This window comes from Drosophila ananassae, chromosome 3R (genome assembly GCF_017639315.1).
Source record: "Drosophila ananassae strain 14024-0371.13 chromosome 3R, ASM1763931v2, whole genome shotgun sequence".
In the NCBI taxonomy this organism is placed as follows: domain Eukaryota; kingdom Metazoa; phylum Arthropoda; class Insecta; order Diptera; family Drosophilidae; genus Drosophila; species Drosophila ananassae.
The window spans coordinates 26692451-26708471 of record NC_057930.1 but is presented as its reverse complement, the minus strand read 5'-3'; the positions used below and the strand labels follow the sequence as shown (position 1 = coordinate 26708471).

Genomic DNA, 16021 nt, shown 5'->3' with positions numbered 1-16021 from the left:
TTAAAATAGCGACTGCCCCGGCCCGGGCTCCCCAGCTCATAAATGTCAATGTGCCGTCGTTGTCAACTGGGCTTCTGCCCATAAGGAGCGCGGACTAGGGACCGCTCTGGGCTGTCCCGCTCCCTACTGCTCCCCTACTGCCGGCAGCCGGCGGTAGGGACTCGGAAATTGATTATTAAAAATGATAATCGATTAAGGACACAGGCGCATTGCAGCGCCGCAACTGGGCAACTGCTGTCGCGAATTGACGTTTATGTCTACATGTGTTTCTTAAGACAGTTGACATTGTTTTGCCATGGCCGGCAAAAACGGCAGAAAACGGCAAAACGCGAGTAAGCCAGTCCAAGCCGAAAACGTCGGCCAGCAAATATTTCCCAAGGCCCTCCAAAGGAAGTACCAGCCGCGTATGCCAGGAAAAAATATTATTTATGGCTCAGGTCTGTACGTGTCACGCATGCCTGGACCATTTTGCTAATGAAGTGGATTACTGATTGTCTACTGATGCCTCCAGATTTGGGCCTCATTTTGGATGCCTCACAGCGCAGTCCAGCCAGCCTGTATATATTTGGTTTTAAGAGGCAATAGCAGCCCTTGGTATTTGGCAAAGGAGATCTATACTTTGAACCATCTCATGATCAAATCAGAGGATGGAACTCCAACTTGATTACTTAGAGGCGCTTCATGAGGAGTTCTGGCAGGACACTTTATGAAATTTGGGCTTACGCAAAAGGATAGCCGCCCAAAAGATCCAGCATAGGCTATTATGGAGACGCCAAAGTCACTTTAAATTGATGGCCTCTGAAATTCGAGCAAATTGCGTGCAGAAATTTCAACGAGCCACTCTCGGAGTTGTCCTCCTGCCGTAATTAATCAAAATGAAAATTAATTATGCGAACAAGGGAGGCAGTGATTGGGCCGAAAAATCATTTGGACCTGCTCCTGGAGCGAGGATCTCGAATTCTTCGGAGCGGACCTGGTTGGATATCGTCGCATCATGCGTGTGGCAATTATCTCGGGCTTTCCAGCTGCCGAGATATGTTATTTATTAATATCATATTTTGCACGTCACTTGCTGCCTCGGCCTTGGAATCCCACTGATCCGATGGCATTTCGCGCAATTTGTCAGCCACGATTATGTTATTAGCTCCTCGGTCTCCGGAATGGGTAGATCGGTTCTGGTTCCGCTTCTGGGCTTGTAAGTTTGGGGGCTGATGGCTTGTAATTAAAGCCGCAACGTTCTCAGGCCAATTGACAGTTTTCGGCCAAAAAACAAACACACAAGTATTGAACGAAATTGGGCTGCGGAGTCGGGCTTCCAAGTAAAATGGTAACAAATGCATTCGCACCAATTTACAACATGTCGTCCTCGACAGCCTCCGCCGATTAGCCGGCCAGGCGCAAAACTGACCAGAGAGCCTTATCAATATTCCGACTGTGTGCCCATGTCACACAGAACACAGCCCACTTCGCAATCAATGCCTCCTCAGTCCCCAGTCCTCAGTCCATAGTCCGCCGTCCGCCGTCCGCCGTCCGGAGGCACTGGGTACATTCTAAATTAAACCTCAATTGAGGTTTTGTCCTCTGTCGCCTCGGCCGCCCCCTCGCGGAGTCTCTGGCCGCAGTCAGAGCCACAGCAGCAGCTGCCACTGCCACTGCCGATTGTTTGAAATGGTCAACGGAATGCAACCCGTTTCGCCGCACTCACGCATCCGTCCCGGCCAAGCCATGCCATGCCATGCCGTTGCCAAAACGAAGTTAACGAAAAATTGGTGCGTGGACAGGCTCGAGCTGTATCGGCGGCCTGAGTGCAACTTGGACTGCCATTCGTGGTAAAAAGTCCGCGGAATCAATCACTTTTTGCCCCGTCCGTCGCCGGGCATTGTGTATTATCATGTGCATGTGCTAATCCCGTGGAATCCGGCCTCCTGTGTTAATGCGAATCCGTTTAAAGCACTGTCAGAATCAATTACGTGCCGCCGAAGTGACACCAGCAAGGACACTTTAAGAGGCGGCTGTAATTGTAGGAGAGAGCTCTGTACCCACAACTCCTCTGAGTGTTGCTGATCCTTCTTCCTCCCAAAAAATTATATATTTGAACGGCTTGTGTCCTTGCCCATTGCCGGCAACGATAAATCGCCACAAGGCAGCAATATTTGGCCACTGCCGCCGGATCCTGCCCTAAACATGCTGTATTTATGCCACTGCGAGTGTGCCGCTCCAACTAAGGGACCGAAGCGATCAGACTGGAGCAGCGGCTCTCCATTTCCCAGAATATCGCCCGAGATCAATCTTACACTCGTTTGATTGCATATTTTTATATGGTAGTTGGGCACATCGTTCGCTCGCATCCTTTTTCGGTGTTGCCGTCGCCAGGCACCCTCCTCCGTCCTTGCCCCTTTGTCGTCTGCCGTCCTTTGTCCCCATCCACCTCCTGACCCCTCAGACCCACCGACAGTCTCCCAGCACCAGCACCAGCAGCCGGCGACGTCTGTTTCTCGGCTACTCGCTTTTTGCCTTTTTCGAGAAAGGGCTTATTTTCGGTGCCTGATGGAGGACAAAAATTCCACTCGTTTAATTGCGAGCAGGCTGCCGTTTCTTCTGGCCAGCCAGGCTATGTGGTGGTTTATGAAAATAAACTATACATGTGTTAGAGAGCAGACCTAATGTTCCAATCAGCGACCTGCACATATCTGAAGTAAGTTACTAATTCAAGTCCAATCCCATAGTTTATGTAACTCTTGTTCAGAGCAATCCAGCCCAGTTAGCAGGATTGCGGCCATCCTCGAGGGCAACAAAATCTACCCACTTTAAAACGATTGTCTCTTCGAACCTCATGGCACAACCTCTGGGGGGAAGGAACCAGTATATGTGCAGTTTACGCACAAATCTACGTACATATGTGCCTCCGAAGGTCTGGCCATCTACATATGTCATCCTCAATGTGGCACATTTGGCAAGAACAGTCGACAGACGCCGAGTGGGATGATGAGCAAGTCCAGGCTATAGCTCCAGTTCCAGTGCCATCTCCATCTCCACAGCCAGCACCAGTAGGACTGATTGCGTAGACGTGAGGACACGATGGCGCCAACAAAGTGCGCATGTCCAGGCTGTGACTTGGATGCGGAGTGGGTGTGGAGTTGGTCGCAGATGGTACCGCCAGAGATGTGTAAATTTAGTTGGACAAATACTGGGGTGCAAGTCAACCCACACCAAGCTCAGATTCATACTTTTTTAGGATTGCGACTGGGGACAAGCACATATGCAACACATTTCAGCAGCTGTGGCTGAGTTGCACTTCAAATAGTCGGCAAGGATAAGGTAATCGTCATTCTAGTATTACCCTCAGACTGGTAACTAGAGGCCCAAGGGGGTGGCTCTATCCAGACCTCCCTCTGATAAATTAACGCTGGCCATTTAACGTCTGGACAGTTACAGGTGTTGCCCCAACAGTGTTATCTAGGGAGGAATTATGACAAACACAAATGTGGGAGTGGAAGTGGGAGTGGGTGTTGGTGGTACTTGACCAGATTGTACATCCCACACTGAAATAAGGATAAAATGGATCAACATTTTAGTTCAATCTTTTACTGCAAGATAATAGGGATTATCTTGCTCCAATCCCTGTAGCCTTATAAGAATTAGCCTCACTTAGAATGAGGATGGAAATATTTAGAATCCGAATCTGAATATTAATAACTGATTGGCTCTCGGACCTGAGAAAGTTGAAGCTGCGGAGCACTCGTCCTTGATTATTGCGTGCCCAAGAGTTATTATACTAATTTCGGAGATATGTAGACAAGGCTGCGAAATGATTTCGGATTCTCTCACGCAATCGGGAGTAGAATGTGGAAGGACCTCCGTTTTTCAGTCTGGACGAAATTGCAGGGGAGTACGCCCCCACGATTGGTTTAAAATTCAGGCTTTAAATGGTTCGTCAGGAGGAAAAGGGAATGGTATTGGTTCTGTTATTAAAAGCCGACCAGTAGGCCGAACCTCCAGACCTCTGTTCCAAAGTGTCTGTTGCGTGCGGATCTCGACTAATTCCCTCGAAATGGGCATCAGCCAGTAACCGGTGAACGGTTCTTTCGTCGGGGGTGTCTTGGAAGCGGAGTCGACTGGTTAGACGGATCCGAGTGATCAACTGCATCGCGAATCACTGGCGCCAGGTGACACTTACGCATGCCAAGATCGACTGACGCCGACGAGCGCCTAGCTCGCGTCTGCGCACCGGCGAGGTGTCGATTCAAATTCCTGTCTGCCACGTCAATTACGCACACAAATAGCAACAAACAGTCGCGGCTGTACTTAAATTATTGCAAATTACGTGCTAATTGGCCGCCACAGGCCCCGTAAGTAGGCGGCACTGTGTAGTCACCGCGCGAAATGGGTCATAATCGGGTTGTTTCGGGCTCTCGACCCGCTCGGCCAGATACTAGCCGACTTCAGAGCAGGCCCAGAGCAATCTAGATGGGCGAGCATCTGCCCCAGAGGCTGGCCAAATAGTTTATTTAGAATATTTTACGCGACAATTGCTAGACAAACATTTGGCATGCAATGAAGAGTGGCCGTCGCGCCGTGTCGCCTAATAGCTTTCCTCCTTATTTTATTTTATTTGATTTTTTTTTCAGCTATATATCTGCAGCCTGGTCAACTACATGCAGCACTGTGGCAGTGGCAGTGCACCAGTCGCAAGACCGCCAGTCCGCCAGTCTGGTTTTATTTAAAAATTGTCACTTGTGCCTTGCAATCGAGGCGCCAACGAGTTGTGTGTGCGCGTGTGTGCCCCAACGGACACACAGTGCTGTGGATATGGCTGTTGCCCACCTACCCACCTTCCCGCCCCACTCCCCGCCACTTTCGGCGCTGCAAAATAAGCATTCGCATTCGCAGTTGCATTTGGATTTGCATTTCTATCTGAGTGACGCCAGCTGTACAAATGTTCTCGGAAATCGCCCTCCTAAGATTATCCGCACGGGCCAGAAATCACTTTGCAAGCGCTCAGCTCCTTCCGTCTGATAGTAAGACTGAGATCTTCATTAAGAGGTCACATAACTATGAACTCCATCCTGGATACCCTGATAGATGGAGGCTCCAACTCTGTTGACTAACTTTCTGCCAACTTGCTCCTAAAAGAGTCTGCCAATCTTCACCTGTCTGATGTGCAAGGACGTGACACCGATGCTAGCTCCACCCATTGAACCCACCCAGAGCTAGAGTGACACTGTCTAACCCTACTCCCAACATGGCCGAGCTTAAAATAGAAGTATTCCACAAAAAACCCACAAACAGGCAATTTAGCATGTAAACAATAAGCCAGCCGGCGTCTATTTTTAGCCTTGCCTTTATAACGAGTAGTAAATTTTTGGTTAATTATCAAAGTAGTCCAGCCAGCGGCGGTGTTAATTTTTACGCATACTAAATGGAAAGATCACGCCGACCCATCCGATCCCGGCCAGCATGTGATGTGATGCCAAGTCGGGGCGCACTACCTCCCTCGCACCGCTGACTCGACTCGATTTCAAATTAGTTTTTTTTTTTTCCAAACGGCCAAACGCCAAACGGCAAATGGCGAACAGTGAACAGCGAGCGGCACACGCGCAAGTGCGCCCCGAAATAGACGCTTGCCGGCCAGGCCAGGCCGGGCCAGGCCACACCTGTGACAGGTGCGACAATATTTGACGTCTGCTACAACTTAAAGCTGCAACTACAGTTGCGGGGTATTTTTAGGCGACATTAAAGCCAATATTTGCGCAACAATTTCTCAGCCTGCTACCACTAAAACAACATCTCGTCACGACATGTGATGCACCGGCGGAGGCCGAGTGCCGTAGTTTATTTTCTGTTTCAATTGTTTGCACAAATGCTAATTTTTGCGCCGCTCGACGACGCAGCTCCACGGCTCCTCAACTTCAATTGAGCCAAGAACGCCCTCGCCAGGTGCCCGCAGATGTCCCCTTCTCTAATGGCTCTGCAGGTGCACTCAAAGAAATACTTCCCTTCCGACAGAGAGGACTTAGAGGCCCTGATTCCCCACCTCATGCCAGAGCTACAGATCCTTTGGAGGTGCAGAAACAGTATCATTTCGAGGCGAGTTAGTTGGAGTCTTTTTCGAGTGTGGCCCAGGTAGAGGCCGACCTGGGCATTGTCTTCGCAAAGACCAAGCCGAGAAGAAAGCCGGCCTTTTAATGTGAGAATAAGTCTTATTAATATCAGAGGACTGCGCGGCAGTTCCTTGCCACAGTCGGCATTTATTCGCTTCTCGCCGTATCCCATGAATCTCTGCAGGGACTGCGCTGTCGGAATATAAATTAGCTTTGTCTCATTTAAAGTGCGCTTTTGAAATTTATTTCATTACTTTTTTGATGATCTTTTGATGATTGCTTCCATTATTTTGCCTTAAAAATTAATTTTTTCAGCAAAGGTAGAGGGCAGCACGCTCTCCTGAAGTTCCACATGGCTCCTGAAGAGCTCTTACGAAATGCCCAGTTCACGATCCGGCGGGGATTGTAATGTCACCAGTTCAACGAACCTCCAAAATTTGCGGACTCTACAAAATACGTATACGTATTACCTCTACGGGCACTACAGCTTATGGTAATGCGGACTGGCCCGATCCCATTCGCCAGCAATAATGTGAATTCATTGAGAAGTTGATGTGGGAAAGTGGTCTGTTCGGGCCGAGCTACCATCTGGCGAGATTGCAATACCCTGTTTCACTTGCGTCAGATTATGTTATGCAAAGTTCTTGGCGAAAGCCATTATTGGAATTTTAAAATAGTTAATATATTAAGGTCGGAGGACTGGACTGCCAGTCATTGTCGTTCGGAGATTCCGGCGGTGATACGGCTGGCGAGCAGGTTCCCTGCACCATGTTGCATCCCAGTCCCGATGTTATTGGATCCCAGAGCTCTAGCTGCGATAGCTATGTGCTGAATCATTGGCCGAGTGATTGGCAAAAAATACTTAATTGTGCTAATATTTTCTGTTCCGTTGTCTCATTACCATGCCAGACCATTTATAAAAAACAAGCGTCCGATGCCGATTTGGACGCGCTTTAGAACAACCTTAGAGTGGAATAAACAACCGTTTTATATCGCCATAAATATGCTGATGCAAGTACGTCTCGGATTCGATATTGCGAACCACCTGGTTCGAGTTGAATAACGCCCAGGCTGCGGGCTGTGGGTTCTGATCTTATGCGCTGTTCTGATCGGAAACTGCTCTAATTAACCTGTTCCAATCGGGCTGATGTAATTTAAGCCGGCTATTGCACTGGGTCAACTAAATGCAGGCGCAGCGCCTGCATGATTCTCATTAGCCCTGGCATTAGCATAGGTAACTGTTCCACATCCACTAGGATCGGGTCGGGTACGTCATGGACGAGGTGCGCCTGCACCCCTGTATCGGGAGATATCGGCCGGCCGCTGTGGGCCGCTAGATTAGCTAACAAACTTATTTCTGAACCCGATAAGGACTGCGAGGGCTGTGCGTTTTGGAGCCATTTGGGGATCGAGTTCGGGTTCGGGTGTACTCAAGACTCGAATCGATCGCCCGGCGTTCTGTGCGCACCTGTTGGGCTTTTGCGTTTATATATATTGTATGAAGCACCAAATGGCTTGTTGCAAAACGATAAGATTACTCAACGTACAGACATAAATCACCCCTTTGCGCTGGCACTTGCTTTTCTCCTCAGTGCGCTCGCACCCAGGTGACTAATGGGTCATCCCCGGTCCAACTGACCGGCCATTCGTCCATCCGAACTCCCCAGTGAAAACTCCGCTTCTTATAGACAGTCAGATTTGTATATTTTCCGGTCTTATGGCACTTATGCTTACAGTATTTACATACAACAATGAGATTACAATTTGGGGCGAAAAGGAATATATGGTAGTTGGCGGGGAAGTACTCCCCGCAAAAATAGTTGAGGCTGTGAACTGACTTCCTCTTGAGCTTAAGGCTTAGACCTCCAGTACATCAAAACGCTCTCCTTATTGTCCGAGTTAAGATTGTAACGATTATTGTCTTTTGGTGCTGACTACTTTGTACTGCCTTTAACAGTTTAGTGGCTTATTTGTCAAAGTTTCCGTAAAAAGCGACTCTAAATTAGGATCACATCGCTGCTAGCACTACTCTACGCTAAATATAAGTCTAAAAATATCCATGTCTATGGTACAATGCAGCTCGCACACAGTAGGCATACCGAAAAGTGCTTATGGCGTATTATTGATTTCCCCTCGCGGTTTCTTAAAACGAACTGATCCGGATCCGTGCCGATCCGGCTGCTACGACTACGAACAAAGCTTTGAAAACTTTTAAAGCTATTTGGCCACCTGTGACCTATGGCCGGAATGCTGTGGGACGCACTCGTCCGTCGCCCCTCACTCGTCCTTCCTGCGCTTCACCTTGCCCTCCGTCTGGATGGTGGCCGTCACGGCCTCCATGCACTCGGCGATCGAGGGCTCCGACTGGTCGGCGCTGTAGTCCTCGCCGGCCATCCGGCTCAGCGTCAGGATGTAGGAGCAGGCCACCCGCAGCACGGAGAGCTTCGAGAGCTTCTGGGAGCTGGCGTAGGCGGGCACAGCCCGGCGCAGAGTCTCGTAGGCCGCGGAGATGGTGTGGACTCGGGTGCGCTCCCGGGCATTGGCCTCGATGCGGCGCTCCCTGGTCATGTTCTTGTAGTTCCGCTGCTGGTGCTGGTTCGAGTGCTGTGGGGGCTGGTGGGATACGTGGTCCTCGTCACTGACGCTCAGGCTGAGGTCCTGCAAGGGCGAGGACGGCGCTCCCTTAGGCACCTTCTTCTGTACCGACTTCTTCACAGTTTGCGACTTCCTACTTAGTTCAGTCTCCGGCTTGACTTCGCTGTCTGTCGCGGTGGAGAGCTTCCTTTTGGTGACCAGAGCCAGGGGCTCCAGCTGCTCCGGGTGGGGGGTGAACGTCCTGTGCAGTGTGGTGACTCCCGGGTGGCGGACAAAGACGTGCGCCGGATTCGGCATGGCCTCCGGCTGCGCGGGCTCCTGCAAGCGCATAGAGGAGGTGGCACTCGGGAGTACGGGGGGCGGCGAGTCCACAGCCGGAGGGGTGAGTACTACGGCGGAGTCGGCGGACGATGTGTAGCGGATGCGCTTCTTGAGCGGACCCGTGGCATTCATGCTATAGCTTCCTGGGCAGGGGCAGGGCAGGCTTCCGGAGCCCGAGCTGGTGCCGACTACCTTGGAGGGCTCCGAGCTCTTGCGTTTGTTGCGGATCACGGCGATGGGCTTGCACTCCGGCGATCCGAACTCTTCCGGCGCTCCTTTCGGTCCGAGTGAGTTGGGAGCGGGACTGCCACTGCCACTGCCGTGCTCGGCGGCGTGCTCGACGGCCAAATCATCGCCGCCTTCGCTCTCCGAGCTGGCGGAACAAAAGCCCGCATCACGGTCGTTGGAATTGGGTGAATCTGAAAAAGCAGAGACCAAGTTGAAGAGTTAGTTGTCTTCTATCTATGACGTTTGTAGCGCCCAACCGGTTATTTATTGGCCATTTTAAAAAAACCCCCGTTTTCGCGGAACAGATTCCGAATAGGGCTTCGGCGGCCCCCGAATCTGCGTGTTAAGTTTCGGCGACGTGACGTCTGAGTAGAGATTTGCGTGGACACTTCCCCACTGCCACACTTATCAGACAAGCACGAGTCTCAAATCTGAATATCTTAGAATCCTATTCAAACACAAGATCCAAATGACGTATTTGATGATCTTATTAGGGGTCCAATATGCCCTCGGGTCTTCCACGAGTAAACGATTAAGCTTTGTGCCAATTACGTGAGCAAGATAGGATTCCATCATAGCCATGCCACCCTAACTCTGAAGCCCCTGCTGTCTCAGTTCCTAAAACCTCCATTATCCTGGTGCATTTCGAGACCAGACCTCACATCGGCGAGTACAAACGAAATGGGGCCGAAAATGTAAATTCAAATTATGCATTGCTGACGAAAATGAAACCTGTTCTCCAGTCTACCACTGACCTCCACAGGTATTTAAAAAGCGTTTAAGCGCAGCTCACTTGCTGAAAACAATTTATTTCGCGTCTGGCGAATAAAGTCGGTTCAAGTTCAGCGGCAGCCAGCAGCAGGCTGCCACTGCATCAGAAGCCAACAACCCGGCTGGCAATTAATAAACAAAAAAAAACGAAAAAAAACTCAAAACAAATAAGGTGCATTCTGGCAGGCCAGGCTGATTCGGATAGGATAACGTACACCTCGATGTCGCAACTAATTAACGCAGCAGCTGTCAATGGATCACGCCTAATTGTGTGCTTTTCCGCAACGAGTCCAGAACTTGGCAGAAACATCTGCCATATGATAGGTGTTCGGTGGTAGGGCGGTAGACTCCGTAAAATTTGTTTTTCGCTTGAGCTAATATCACCACCCCACTGATGCTGATCGTTTCTTGGCACATATTTGTTCATCGTTTATCCGGGCCGGGCCGGGCCGGGCCAGACACTCGAATAATACCCATTTTGCGGAAGGCAGTTCGCTTTTTGCATGTTGACTCAACTATTTATAAGCACAGTTTACTGCTATCTCTTCTAATTTTAGACAGATAAACAGCGAAACGAAGCCCGAGCGAGTGACTGACATTGCAGCCACGAAATCAGGCTGAACAAATACCAGCAGTCCTAAGATACAACATCCGAGCCGTTACCATACCGTCGGCTCTTAATTTATATTTGGACAAATGTTTGCTTTGAACCGAGTCGCTCGTTTCGGCCAAAACACCTGTGGAGCACCCGATAGTATGTCCCTGGATTGTATTCCCGCGTCATATTATATGAGCATCGACGTAGCGACGTTCTAATTCTGATGGGGTTTTGGGGGGAAAGTCTTTGGGGCGCTTTTTCCCACCCAAATGGCTCCGGAAATCGGTTTATTTTGTCGCATCCGATCCGCTTCGAGGCCCTGCACGCAAACCCAAAACTTGGACTCTGAAATTGGCAACAGTTTCCAAGATATTGACCTTTTTTTCCAAGAATGAATGCCCTCCTGTGAAAATCAGCTAAAACCTACTTTAAAGCGGCAGACACTAACTGTCAGAGGCATCAGAAAATCCCGTATTCACGCCAAAAGTCACTCAAAGGTTATCATCTTCATAGGCGGCTTTTGGCTGACGGCCGGTCCACTGGGAACCGTTCCGTGTGGGAAGCCTCTCCTTATCAGCAGTATGTGCCCCTACATACGTACGTGCATGTAAGTAGGTATGTCCGGCGACTATATTGTGGTGTATATTGTAGTAAAATGACGCATCACTTTTATGAATGAATCGCCGGCGCATCGGGGGAGGGAGTTTGCAGATGCACTTGGCCTAGTGCGGAGCTAGGTGGTCCAAAGAAAGGACTCTATCAAAGTGGTTGCATTATTAGAGACCCGACTTAGTCACTGACTATAAAAGTGTAGGGATTCAAAGCTGGGTTGATTAGCCGAAGAGATTAAAGTTTAATCATCAGACCTGAAAACTGCCATTACTTTTTAATAATCCGTTTAAGGCGATTATTTGGGGCTCGGATCTGGGGCGAGTGTCTTGAACCTGGATGACTTTATACTAAAAGTTATTTATTATTTTTTAGATGTATGTATTTGATTTTTTGTATTAACCTTTAAACTTTCGAAAAAATAAACCTCCTAGAAGATCAAAGCGATGCGCCACCCGTTAAGGAGCTTCCGCCCAGCGCCCAAAAACCAGTATCGAAGTTCGCGATGAACACCATTAATTTTAAATATGGTCCACAGCTGCTACCCTTCTGGCTTCAGGGCCCTGGCTCCGGAGTTATCAATTCCGAGGACCCACTAAAGAGTACCAGCTCCGGCCATAAGCGCCCTGATTGCCTGAGAACAGATGGCGCCAATAACACCGTCTAGCAAATGGAAACTGTCGCGGCAGTACCACAAACGGACGTTGAAAAACAACAAATAGCGAAGGCCCCCCACCGCCTGGGTGCTTCCAGAGGACGGGGTGCCAACTGCGAGACCGGAAACTGTCACTGCTCAAGCTCATTGCCAGGACACCGAAAGTGCCGAAGAACTCGCGAAAGTGAATCGTTAACTGGCATCGAGCACTTAAAGCAAAGTCCACGCTATCAGCGCGATTTGGGAGCGGCATGGGAGTCACCTTCAGGGCATTGATTCCGAGGGCACTAGGCAGGGGGAGGGAAGTGGGCAGCTTCAGCTCTGCAGAACAGACAAATTGCCAATATGTCTGGCGACATCGTCATCCCCAATTCATCCCAGAAGCCACTTGACATATGCATCCCATCCCCGAGCTACAATGGCGACAAATAGTTGGCGTTGTTTACGCGTCTGTCCCAGAGTCTGTCTGTCTGTCTTTGAGTATCTGGATTGCCACCCCAAAGGACTCCACAAAGGACACTCCACCCACCACTCCCCCCAGTGTAGTCTAGGGTAGAGTCCCGGACGGAATATGTGACATCAGCTGGCGGTGCAAACGGCTCTCGTTTCGTTATTGAGCCAGCTGCTTTGCTCGCTAATTAACTCCGCAAATACTGCTTGCGTTTCAATTACAGCAGTACACGGCAGCAGCGCTAAACGAAACTTAATTGATAGCAAAAATGAATCAGAACTGCCACCGCGCACATACCATATCCCAAATGTAACCCAAGTTCAGCACATTCGGCCGGGCAGAAGTGCTGCATCTGAGGACAACAGGTGCTCTCCAACTCACCTTTCATAATAATTGCCGCCAACTCCGCTGCGCTCAGGTGCATGTAGAGTTTCTCCGGCTGGACGCTTGCCATAGCTTGGATCCGAAGAAATTGGATTTGGGAATTCTTGGAGGAGGAAGCGCGTAATCCACAAACGGCGGTTTCAGTCTGATTTTATTTTATTTTGTATTTCTTGGACGATGCTTCACCGCGAGTAATATTAAATTTATTTGCGAAAACTGATTAGATATCAGGAGAAGTAAATTGATATCTCACGAACTTATTAACTGGGCTTTCTATCATTTGCACTGAGAACTTGGAACTATAGACTCAGGGTGGTCGCGTTCGGGTTCGCGTACACTCACAGGAACTTAAGCACTTTCTTCAGCACTTGAACAATCTTTAGAACTTCGAGGTTCTTGGCATTTACGAGACTGCTCGGCAGACAAATCCGACATCCGACGGCAGCAGGCTACGACCGTTCTCGTCGAGTGGATCTGAGTATCTGAGGCGACGTTTCAGTTCGATTTCAGTTGTATCTGAGTGTCAGTATCTGAGTATCTGTATCTGGCCTGGCCTGGCCGGCTTCGTGCTTCATGCTAACAGCACACGCGGTCGAACCTGTTCCCATCCGTTCCCAGTTCGCTGTCGAGCATGTTCGCCCTCCTCGCAGTGCTTTTATGAATGAAACTGTTCCCTGTCTTCATGTCTTCATTACACTTAATTAAAAAGCCCTTTAGATAATTGCACATTTTATTAGCAGCGCCATCGGTCCCCGTTTCTGATTTGAATACATCGGATGGGGTGAAGACTTCCCCAGACACCTAGGAACACCTAAATCCTGTTCTGTGTTCTGATTGGGGCAACACTGGCATCCGACGGATGCATTCCAACACGTTGCAGTTGGCCAGCTCGTGCTGCGGCAAGATGGGGATTATCGAATGGGCCAAGACTGGGGGCCGTCAGGCCTGTCAACCGCAGGACTTGGAAACAGTTTCACTTTTTACTGCCGCCCCGCGATTGCGCAGTTGGCGGCGAATGCGTCATAAGCCCGTGGCCTGCACCTGCTCCTGAAGGCTTGAACTACAGAGTCCTCTCTGACGTCTTTGGATGGTGTGTGATTATGAAATTACTTACTTATATTACCCAAATCAGGTACTGCCCTCGAACCTCTGCGACGCATCCTCTCCTGGCGTGACCTTTTGATAAGGGCGGCTATCGAAAACGTGCATCAGAGCCGTCCGCCCCACGAATCGGAAATTGGCCGGCATCCTCTTGTGAGGTTTCCAGCCCATAAGAGAGACCTCTCTACTCTGCAAGCCGAGTGCGTGATACCCTTTCCCTTAAAAGAGAGGCCTCTAAATAAAGAGCTCTTGCCAAAATATTGGGACTCCCTCGTAGGGCACACCAGAACCATAAGCCTCCGAAGGGAGGCGGGGCGCCGCACATGCAACAAGTGAGGCATGTAGCATGTTTATAATGAAAACGATGGGGCATACACACATACTACACATCCACAGTGCTGGTGTTGGGATCTGCGGCGTTTGCGGTTTTAATTTACGCTCTCCGCTGTAATAAACGCACGGGGCAGCCTCTCGCTTGGATCCGAGATCTGGAGTGGCGGCGCTGATAGCGGGAAGCCCTTTCCGGCTGCTCTGTTTGTGTAGTTCCTCCCAAATGCCCCAGGAGGCGGGAAAGTGGCTTACAATGGACGCGGAATAATGTGTCCCTGGTGCTTTCGCTTGGTCCTTTTTGGGTACAGATACTCAAGCACTCTCCTCCGCTTCTAAGCGCTGGGGCCGGACATCGACAAAAAGGAGCGATTCTAGGAAAAAGTTTAAATTTCGCATGATCATGCCTCTCGGTCCGAAGCGGCACAAAACAAACCCGAAACCTGCCGCTAAAAACGAGGGGCAGATCCACCAATATCGTTAGGGCTCCGCTCTGTGATCCCTCCCCTGTCCGTCTGTCCGCTATTCCTGCTATTCGGCTGCTATCTGCGAGTCAGCAGATGTACTCCGGCTTGCCGGCACGAGTGGCTGGGCTGTCGCGCGAAATACTTTTTGAATGATGACTTTCGTTTTAGGAGAGACTTGTTCGGCTTTATAAGAATGCGAATGCGACTGTGCTGCTGCAACAGGCTAACCTGTTTTCTCCTCGGCTCAGACAGGGGACAGGGTGGGGGGAGCCTCCACAACGTCGCCGCTGAGGTCGCGATCCGGCTTTTTAGGCGTCGTCTTCTTTTGTCAAGCTGGAAGTTCAAGGATAAGACGCAGGCTGGACTGCCGAAAATGGTCTGTGGACGTGTCGGCGAAATTCGATCGCTGCCTTTAAAAAGCATCCATTTTTTCCTTGAGCCCCGGCTAGAATTACTTCGGAATTATTCGGGCTGCTCTTATTTTTATACGGCATTAGCTAAAGTTGCAGTTATTGATTTGGCTTCTGTTCGAAGTTCGAGCTTCCAAGCTTCCAAGCTGCAAAAATCAAGGCAGGAATCGTTTGGCTTCTGTTCCCGGGTCTCGGGGGCGATTGACTTACCTTATCCCCTCGACTGAAGCACGATTACAATGATAATAACGCGCATCCTACCTGCTTGCAGCGAATCTGCATGCCCTCACGGGCCAGACCTGTCCTGGGCACTTACCTGGCGCTACCCGCGCGGCTTAGGTTACGAAGTCTCGATCGCTAATTGCTTTCAGTCTGCTTAGACTAATTTCCGGCGCTTGCCAGACTCCCGGGCGATTGATAGATTTCTGGAATTACCCACTCGGCAACTAGGTAGTGCTGACTTCCCAGAACTACCCTGGCTAATGTCTGTTGCACCTGATTTTAATGTCTTGCGGGTTGTCGGAGGATCTTCGGGCCACAACAGTTGCCACCCCCGCCTTATCCAATTAAAGGACACTCGCATAACGGAGGTCACAGTCGCAGTTAATGTGCCAGGTATTTACTCACATCCAGCCGTGCTCCACGTGACGCTGCCGATGGGGTTACGTGCTGCCGATGCCACAGGTGCTCCGCCAAAGCACTCACACATCCACTCCTCCGAGCATAACTCTGCCGTAATAAGCACATGTTTCTGCATGTGACGTCACGTTATGGCAGGACAACCTCCGGCCTTGGCACGTGGTTGAGGGGATTATTTACTCCCCAGCACACTCATTCAGTGGCATATGTAATCCTGGTTAAATTGGCGGTGCTCTGGCCTTTGGCTTGAAATAGATGGACTGACTTTGAAGAAGACATGGAGATTTATAATTTAATTTGTGGGGAGAACTTTAAACGGCTGTCTCCAGGTCTTTAAGCGGAGCATTAAAATCATCATCAGTCA

At 49.9% G+C, this 16021-nt stretch overlaps 1 protein-coding gene across 1 annotated transcript; it reads right to left on the bottom strand.

Annotated features, from left to right (window-relative positions):
• Positions 1–8009: 8009 nt before the first annotated feature.
• Positions 8010–13263, bottom strand: LOC6497676 (protein atonal homolog 8). The gene is made up of 2 exons (XM_001961559.4): positions 12711–13263; positions 8010–9436 (listed from the first exon to the last, which is right to left on the bottom strand). Exons 1-2 carry the CDS (start codon positions 12781–12783, stop codon positions 8379–8381), a joined length of 1131 nt encoding a protein of 376 aa, XP_001961595.2. The 5' UTR covers positions 12784–13263; the 3' UTR covers positions 8010–8378.
• Between the last annotated feature and the right edge of the window lie 2758 nt (positions 13264–16021).